The 10,048-nt window shown below is 33.1% G+C and overlaps 1 protein-coding gene across 3 annotated transcripts; it reads right to left on the bottom strand.

Annotated features, from left to right (window-relative positions):
- Positions 3,547-6,300, bottom strand: LOC109335118. Of its 3 annotated transcripts, none has more exons than XM_019571189.1 (4): positions 6,183-6,300; positions 5,398-5,730; positions 5,190-5,311; positions 3,547-3,916 (listed from the first exon to the last, which is right to left on the bottom strand). In XM_019571189.1, the coding sequence occupies exons 2-4, from the start codon at positions 5,678-5,680 to the stop codon at positions 3,752-3,754; spliced, it is 570 nt and encodes a 189-aa protein (XP_019426734.1). In that variant the 5' UTR covers positions 5,681-5,730; positions 6,183-6,300; the 3' UTR covers positions 3,547-3,751. The 3 variants fall into 3 exon arrangements, with proteins under 3 accessions (XP_019426734.1, XP_019426736.1, XP_019426735.1); XM_019571191.1 differs by having other exon boundaries at positions 5,398-5,722; positions 6,183-6,280; XM_019571190.1 differs by lacking the exon at positions 6,183-6,300 and adding an exon at positions 5,832-5,854.

Here is a 10,048-nt window from a genome sequence, read left to right as displayed (position 1 = left end):
GATTGTGCATCAGCAGAGTGTGCATCAGCTTGGATTGCTTGGGCATCACAGTTTTCTCATGAGTTATTGTTAGATGCTCTAAGTTAGTTATAGTTAGTTATTGGTAGTTTTTTCTCGCCAATTTCTACTTCCATATATATATGTATGATGTAAAACAGTTTTAGTGTACAATCATAATACTCAATTGAGTTTTACATTCTATTGTTCTCTTCTCCATGGAAACCTTCTTCTATCTTCTTCCTCCTTGATTATCAAGATGGTATCAGAGCTATCTCAGTTCTTATTCATCTTTCAATTTTCACATTCTCCATTTCTTACCTTTCTTTTCTCTAATTCTCAAATTCTTCATAGTTTCTTCTTCATTTCTTAAATTTCATTGTAATGGCGAATCAGAGCTATAAGGATTTCAAAGTGAATCCTTCAAATCCCTACTTTCTCCATTCAAGTGAGAATCTAGCTCTTGTTCTTATTTCTCCCCTTCTTAGTTGTAAGAATTACCATTCTTGGTCAAGAGTAATGAAGCTGGCTCTTCAATCCAAGAACAAATTGAGGTTTATAGATCAAACCTTGCCTTAACCACATATGACACATTCTCTGTATGGACAGTGGATTAGATGCAACACCATGGTCTTATCATGAGTTCAGCATTCAGGTGAAGAAAGGGTACATTGCCATAAGTGGTACTGTTGTAAGTGGTACTGCTGTTTTAACACACTCTCTCACCCTTGTTGATGTCTTATATGTACCAAACTTTCGTGTTAATCTGATTTCAGTTAACAAGTTAATTCAATCTTTGAATTGTCACTTAATCTTTCATCAAAATTCTTGTGTCATTGTGCAGAATTCTACCAAGAAGATGATTGGTTTAGCTAGACTTAAACAAGACTTGTTTGTCAACAATCTATTGCCTAAAGTCCAAAGTTCCACACACAACTCTGCTCACATCACAGTCTCTGGTTGTACTAGTGTTCTTAATCTTTGGCATTTAAGGTTTGGCCATTATCCACTTTCTGTTATGAGAGTGTTTACAAGTTTATTTCCCGTTATTCCTTCTTGTAACAAACAAGCTATGCCTTGTGATGTATGTCATTTGTCTAGACAGAAAAAACTACCTTTTGTAATAGTCACTCAAATTCAAATAAATGTTTCCAATTACTTCGTGCTGACATATGGGGTTCTTTTTCTCTTACTTCAAATAAATGTTTCTGTTACTTTGGACATTTTTCACAAAATGATTGTGAAGATTGAATTTAGAGGGTGAACCTAGCAGTTGGCGCAACACTTGTTCCTTAGTGAACATGAGTCACAGGTTAAATCTTGGAAACAATTTCTCTGCTTGCAAAGTATAGTTGCATATACCTACCATCTCCAGACGCCACTAAGTGGAAGTCTTGTGTACTAGGCTGCCCTTTTTGGAGTGTGAGGATTGAACTATATCTACATCAGCACGTCAGTGTATAATTTGATTCTGTGAATCTGATTCTTACAAAATTTGTTTCTGTGCAGTTTTAACATAGATCTTTCTGCGTTTGTGGTATTGTAAAATTCAACTGAAGGAATCCTTGGTAGTTTTGAAATTAGAGTTTAGATGCATTGAATTGAATGCTCGGATGTTTTAACGCCTTGAGGTGTCAAAAAGCTCATGCCTTGTTAAGGAAAGGCGTTCAATTAAGAAAAGAACACAACAAAATAGTTCATTATTTTGAAGTCTCTTCCTGATTTTATCCACACAACATTTAAACCATCAAATGCGAAATTGAACCCTTTTTTTCAACGAGGTTATCCTAGCTTTCTCTCTAAAACTTCTATTTCTAATTTGAGCATGTACTATGATTGTTCATCCAATATAACATTCTAATTCTAATCTCTATTAAGTTTATTTTCATTTTGTACCGCCCAATAGTTGTTTTTTTGTAATATTTAATATTTTATCTCATTAGGTGTGATAACTAAATGGATCAGATAACACTATGTTATTTCATAAATCATGTTCATAAAGAAAACATTAATCTTTAAGTGTTTCTTAATTGTTCCGCCTATCATTTTTAGCGGTTTTTCTTCTTCTAGGAATTTGACTAACTTTTCCAACTTCCCCTTAATGTCTATCTTGTTTAGTGTGTTCTGGCCATCCAATATAATATTATCATATATGCTACACTGAGTTTATACTCTTGTTAATATTTTATGGTCTAACATTCAATCTCATAACATTGCATATTTTATAGCCGTCTAGTAAAACTTTCTCTTAAGTTTGAGTGATATCTTTTTATCTCATGACATCTGAAGCATTCTGTCATTTCATCTAACTCGCTTGTATCATATGATTTACATTTCCATCAATTTCCTCATCATTTTGTATGAATGTCCCAAGATACTTAAATTTCGTGACTTTATCCAATTCTTACTAAACTTACACTCCATATACTCCATCTTATACAAAATTCATGTATTTCTAAAGCTTGTTTCCACATTTTTAATTTTCGATTTAATTCACTTTTGAGTTTCACACTAAGATAATATCATCCACAGAAAGCAACATTATGGAACTGGTTATTGGATAAGCTCAATAAGCACGTATGAACTCAACGTTGACCCTTATTGTAGTCATATGGTAATAGGAAAATCTTCTGTAACCTTATTTTGTGCTCTCACGCTAGTCTTAACCTCATCGTAGATTACCTTAATTTCTCGAATGTAAACAATTCGAACACATTTCTTCAGTAAAGCTTTCTACAAAAAGCTCTGTAAACATCTTGTCATAGGCTTTCTCCATACTAAAGAAAACAGTACAAATCTATTGGGTTCCTTTGGTCTCCATTGCTGTAGTAAGTATAGAGATAGATAAATTCACCATGCAAATTATAGATTTTATTCAGTTTTGCTGTGGTTTACAAATTGAATATTTTTAAAATATAGATAGAGTTCACCGTGCTCCATTGGTCGTTTGATCACGTGAGATGGATAAGGGTCCATTTTGAGCAAAAGAAATTAATGAAGAACTCCCTAATCCTGAAATACCACATTTTAATGCAATAGGTGCATCGAATATCTTGAAAATAATGCTTGCCCTACGATATTATTTTCTGTAAATTTATTGGCGAGAGGTATTTTCTATTTAGTTTCTATAATATGGAAATTAGAAAGAGGTCAAGAATATGGAAATTTCTCAAGTTTTATCATGCTTATCAGCATTGGCCAAGATTTCACTATTTCACTAGTTGAAAAAGGGACTATTACACATGGTAGTGATTGTCACACATGAAATCATCTTTATATACATCCAACATTTTGCTTTTATTGAAAATTACTGCATCTAGAGATACACCCATTAGCCAGACTAAAACGATTTCGACCAACCTCATGTTCATGAAGCGACATTAATCAAGCAATGTGGGGCAACAATATGCAAGCTCCACATGCATATGGATATATCTAAACCTAGTAGCCGACAATTGGCATGACTATAAAAAGTCACGCTGACAAATCTAGACTGTTAGATTTAGTAATATGCACACAAAGTCACAAACTACTGATAAGAGACAATTAAAAATTCATTTTTATTTCATCGCATATAGCATTACTCTCCAGTTCGAACTCAAGTTTCAGGGGGAAGAAAGCTTAAAATAGGCAAATGGTCACATACTTAACAGACAACACAGAACAATATTGAAGATACAGTAAGAGTGATAGAGTTCAAATATCAAAAACTAAACTGCAGTATTACCAATTGAAGATTAAGTCCTAAATAAATTCAAGCCACATATGTTTTCTTCTCTGCCTCAAGTCGCTGCAACTCAGCTAATCTTTCTGCCCACTCTCTTTCCCTTGCAACTGCAGCCATTTTGCGCTCTACCCTCTGAATATTTTTCTTCCGTTTAGCCTCTTGCATCTGAGCTGTCCTTTTTTTCTTTTCCGACTGTAAACGCAAGAGTTCAATGAACGTTATTTTAACTAACACAGACAACTTTTATCAACATAATATGAGATATAAGCCAATCTGCTTCATATAAGACCAATCATCAACAAGTTCAATTCCAAGAGGTATATACTAATACCAACAAAAAAAAAACTCAGTTTAGAAAATGAAGATACTTGGTATTGTTTAGGGAAATCACTTCAAACTATCTTATACATAGCTAAAATAACAAACTCAATTTAGCCACAACAAATTGTGAAGTTGTAAACAAAACCATCTTACTTTGATTGATAGGATAGTCAATTGTATACTACGGAATGACAATGTATACCACAGTTATGTTGAAATCCGGAACCAAATAATGATCTAAAGTAATACCTTTAAACATAGACACGTGTGCTCCCTTGGTTATCAAATTTGAATTTCTAAGCTTTGCTTATCATGGTTTTAACGGTGGAAATGGAGTACTTTTGACATTCAATATCAATTAAATAACTTTTCACCATATTAAAATAGTTGTATTTAACATTTGCACCAACTAATCTGGTTAAATAGAATTAATTGTATTTTTCAAAAAATAATGTTTAACTAGATCACAGAAGTACTAGACTACATGCAATCCTCAAGCAAAGCAAACATCTACTTCCAAAGTAATCAATCAATGAATATACAAGGAGGCAGATGTGTTTAAGAGAAAGAGTGAGAGCTTTTGTGGAGGATTAGTATTTTTCATTTTTGCTATAAAGGTATACAAGTGAAAATATAAGCAATGGGTATGAGGCAAAATCCAAGTTAATTAACTCAATGGGAGAGCATTTAGAGAGCCAAAGTTAGTTATATTACTAATCCAAAAACCAAACCACACAACGCTAAACAAGTAGACCAGTGAATAATAATACAATACACAAAGTATCACAGTAAATTACACCAAAGACAAAAGCCAAGACTATCATTCCAACTTCTAAACTCAGTCACCATATTATACTAGAAAGATGAAAGATGAAGTGGCAGCAATCATGGACCACAAAAAAAACCCAGAAAATTTACCCAGAAGTTAATAAAAAACCCACAAAATTTTCAATTGTAAACAAGCTACTTTTTTCCAATTAAAAGGTTCTCTTCTAAGATGGCTGTCATAATATGAAACGTCTTCAGAATAACAAAAAAAAGAGGCACCCATGTATTTTCACATCAATAAAAACATACTGAATAATACTTATAAATCATCCAAGACTCAAAACCTAAATTGTAAAAGGTGATTGAGAGTGTGCACCAATATAAAGGTGCGGCGCTGCCTCATGTGTTTCTTCTCATTCCTTCTCTTGATACTCCCTTTATTGGGATTATTCGGAAGTATGGGTTCACCAGGCGTATACTGAACCCAAGCATAAGGCCCTAAACCATTTAAAAGGAAAAAGGTTTCAACTGTAAGATCAAATTCGTAAATGAAACCATGAAAACTGAAAAGGGGATGCACATACCAGGGGGTTTCAAGCTGGCCCTCTTCTGACGGGGTTTATTAGAGGGTCGTCTCTTGGGTAAGTGTGTGTCCATCAAGCTGTGGAACTGATTCCAAATAGGAAGCCACTGTGGTGGTTTGCTGAGTGATGCCCCACGATGAAGGAAGTAGAAACCAGGATTTTGAGACGCAAAAGCAGCACGAAACAGTGGCATCGAAGGGCCACCGGATATTTGTGAAGTGAAGGTTCTCACTGATGAGAGTGAGAAGGGACGAATAATATTCCGTAGGGCTCCGAATCCCATTTCTCTGTTTAAGCTTTGCGCATAAAATGTAGAATGCAGTCTTTGCTTTACTGTTTCTCAATAAAACCCACACAAATTGAAAGAATGACTGAGATTTGCAACATTGCTGAATTTTTTTCCATGCATTAATCATGGTTGAAACAAGAATTACATGTTATTATCAATAGAATGAAGGCTCAATGCCTCTAGTAAAAGAAGAGAAAAAAATGAAAACGACATAAAAGGAATGAAATGTATAAAATGTCCATGTTTCTTGCATATATACACTTATAAACTAATTCCAACAAATTGCTTCACATTCCCTATCCTTAGATATAAAAGAATCGTAAGGCAGTAATACTTGACATTTTATCGAACCCATAGGCTACAACACAAAAAACTCTAAACTGGAGAAGCAAGCAAATATGACAGAAAGCATCCACATAAACATTTTTAAAATTGATTTGAATAAGATGCAATATGATATGGATATTCAACGGAAACAATAAAAATAGAAGAGTACCGAACAGAAGTATCTTTGAGTTTCAGTCTACAACTACTGGGTGCTTGGCTATTTCCACTGTAAAAGAAATAAAGAATGGAAGAAAACGGGTGCGGCTTGCTGTTAAATGGAGGTGGGTCTAAATCTCTTTATTTTTATTTTTCGTTTTCTCTTAAAATATTATTTAATTGTCAATTTATCTTATTAATATCATCTATATCTATAGGATTAGTTCAAAAGTTAAATTCCTCCACATGATATTTGTTGCGGAGATAGTCACGTATCCAAAATGAATTAGTTCATTATCCAAAAGGTGAAAAGATATTGTTGGTAGTACAATATTTATATATATGAGATGTGTTTACACTCAATTTAAGTTACATTAGTTACAATTAATCTTTACCATTCATTTTTTTATTTTCTTAAATTCAACGGACCATAAGAGTAAATAAAATAAATGATGAGAGAGAAAAAGAGAAATCCTATATAACTTGGGTCTAAACGGATCCCTCCTTATATATATATATATATGTATGTGAAATTCGTTTACCCTCACTTTAAGTTATACTAATTACATTCAATCTCATCCATTCATTTTTTTAAATTCAATGAATCAAATGAGTGAGAGAAATAAATGATGAGAGAGAAAAAGAGAAATCTTAAATAACTTTTAAGTTTCACTCATTTGATCCAATGGGTTTAAAGAAATGAATGACTGAGATTGAGTGTAATTAGTGTAACTTAAATTGGCTGTAAACCGATCCCTCCTCATATATATATATATATATGCAAAATATAGACTAACTTTTAATTCTTTATTTGGTTCTTAACATTTTTTAATTTCTATAAAAAATCATATAATCCTACGTAATTATCATTAACATAATAATCATTTGTCTCACCTTAAATTGGACATTCTAATATATACAAAAAAATTATAACATAAAGTATACCAAATACCAAAAATAATTAATTCTCTAAAATAAATATATAAAAATTGAATATTTAATAAAAAATACTTAATATCATAAAACAAGAATGTGGGTCGACAGACACGAAATGCATGTCGACACGTTAATATCCTATTCGGGAAATTTATGTCATAGGTGCACCTTGACTGAAATATATAGTCTTGGTGCACCTTTTAAATTAATTATCAATTTGATGTACTTTTTCTGAAATCGTCGATCTCATTGGCGGATTATCAAGAACTCGACAATGGGTTATCGATTTTCATTTTTTTTGTCAAACAAGAGTCGACAATAAGGTTGATGAATTATTTTTATTTTTTTCCGAACAAGAGTCGCCATGTGCGCCAAGTTGATGCCCCATGATACACACATTGACTGTGTCAAGTTGATGCCCCATGATGTGCATACTAACTGTGCCAAGTTGATGCCCCATGATGTGCACACTGATTGTGCCAAGTTGATGCATCAGGTGCCCCATGGTGTGCATTTTGATGCATCACGTGTGTTAAAGATGTGCATGTTGATCGTGTTGTCTCAGTCAGCCTGAAGTGTGCACACCAAGTGAGTTATGCTAAACTATGGGGAACATATGTTGCTTTCGCTTTTACTGCCCAACTTGGAGAGTAAGAAATTGAATGTAGCAGGATCTAATGCTTTTGTTAGAATATTTGTGACTTGTTAAGTTGTTTGAATTGGAAGATGGTGAAAAAGTTTTGATTGAATACGTTCTCGAACTACATGAAAATCAATGTCAATGTGTTTAATTCTTTCATGAAAAACAAAGTTCGCAACTATGTATTATGCTGAATCAATATCACAATAAATTGAGACATCCAAATTAAATACACATGAAAACACAAGTTGTACACAATCATACAAAAACTTTCACAACTTCGTAAACAAAATTATGCACATTTTGTTAGCAACTTTGTTCCTAAACTTTCAGATTTTCTGAAGTTGCTTCCTAAGTGCATTTGTTCTAAATTTTCAAAAGATTAAGAGCATTGTATACTAAGTATCTATATTGTGAGATTAAAGATTGCAAGTTTTAGAATTGTCAAACTTGTAAATGCAATCTTGCTATTGTTATATTCTTCATCTTGGTTGTAAACTACTCATCACAAGGATGTGTTGAGAATGAGAAAACTTGTTAGGTATCAGTGATAGAATACACCTACAAGGGGAGGGGGTTGAATAGGTGTCGCGGTTCCCACTTACTGCTATTCGCACCAAAGCCCTATTCTAAAAAATCATCCAGTTAATCGATTAAAGACTGCCTTAATCGATTAAGTCACACAAAATTAACAGTTGTTGAATGGCTCGATTACACAACCACTCACAGATTATACAGAAATGATATAACATATATATTTGAACGGAAATTATCTTTATATGGCAGAGTTACTGTATTCAAAATATCAGCTACAATAGGCAATTAAAAACTACTTAAAATAGTAAAGAGATAAGTGTAAGAAACAACCTGCAACAAGGTTTTTATATTGGTTCGTTTTGCGGTCCACTACAAAATTACATCCAGTCCTCCATTCCGATCTGGGAGATTTTCTTCACTAAAATTGAAGCCAATGTATCTTACATACACACTTCCAATTACAAGACCTTGAATGCTACCTTCTTGAATTCCCAGAACCTCTACCTTGGTTTGACCTTACCAATCACCTAGGAAAACCTTTCCTAAGATCCAACCCCAACCAAGAGTATGTTCTAAACTCAAGACCTCCAAATCTTGGTGAAGACTCTCTGTATCTCGTTCGTGGTACGACACCAAGAGACGACTTTCCTTGTTACAAAAATCACAACAAAAACAGAGTAATGTGAAGCACAAAATATCTCAAATATTACAATTAAGAACAAGCTATAAACCCTATACAAATCTCACAAATTATTATTCAACCCCCCCCCCCCCCCCCCTTCTAGGTGTGTCTAGACCACTAGTACCTAACAAGAAATCTCTAAAATAAATGAAAGAATCATGCAAGATAAGATAGAATGACGAACACATTTAATCACATGCAATGGATGACATTTTAATCCCTAAGCATGAAACTATATCTCTCTATTCTCACATACAATTCTCTCTGCCTATATGACATACAATGAACACGAAAATATGCAACTTAGCAATTCTAAAAATGAATGAATGTATAAAGCATAGTGTAAAAACACAGTTTATATAGAAAAGTTGTTTTATGGCTGGTTAATCGATTAAGTGTCTTGTTAATCGATTAACGGGCTATTTAGAATAACTGAATTCTGTTTTTCAGTTATCTGTTGAAACTGATTAAAACTATTTTCACGTTAATCGATTAAAGTCTTACTTAATCGATTAACTGACATATTTTCAGTTAAGATATTAAATGGTAAACTACCTATATTATGCTTATCAACTATACATGTTTTAACATTATGTTATGCCTAAGATGCACAAATAACATGTATGATTAATGCATGAACATATAATAAGCTAGATGGCATGTCTCATGTAAATGATATGATAGTTTTTAGAACTTGTGAAATTTGCATCTAGGTTTACCTAACCTAGACTCAATAACTAAGACACATATCTAAGACTCTAGTTTAGACATGAAGCTCTTGAATGTTTGGCTTGTTGATTTGTTGAATTATCATTAAGCTTTCACTAATTCCTTTGTCTTCATTAAAACATAGGCAAACTAAGTGCTATCTTGACACTTCGTACTTTCAGAAAAAAATCACTTGCAAAGGGAATTTTAAAGGGTATATAAGTTGTGAGTGTGTAAGATACAAAAGTATCGGTGAGAGAAATTGTAATTACAATTAAAATTATCTAGTGGAAAAATCTCTTGTATGACAAGAGTACTAGATGTAACCTTGATGGACAAGAAGGCGAACCAATATAAAAATTCTCTTTGTACTCTT

This window comes from Lupinus angustifolius, chromosome LG20 (assembly GCF_001865875.1).
Source record: "Lupinus angustifolius cultivar Tanjil chromosome LG20, LupAngTanjil_v1.0, whole genome shotgun sequence".
NCBI lineage: Eukaryota > Viridiplantae > Streptophyta > Magnoliopsida > Fabales > Fabaceae > Lupinus > Lupinus angustifolius.
This window is presented reverse-complemented; position numbering and strand designations above follow the sequence as displayed.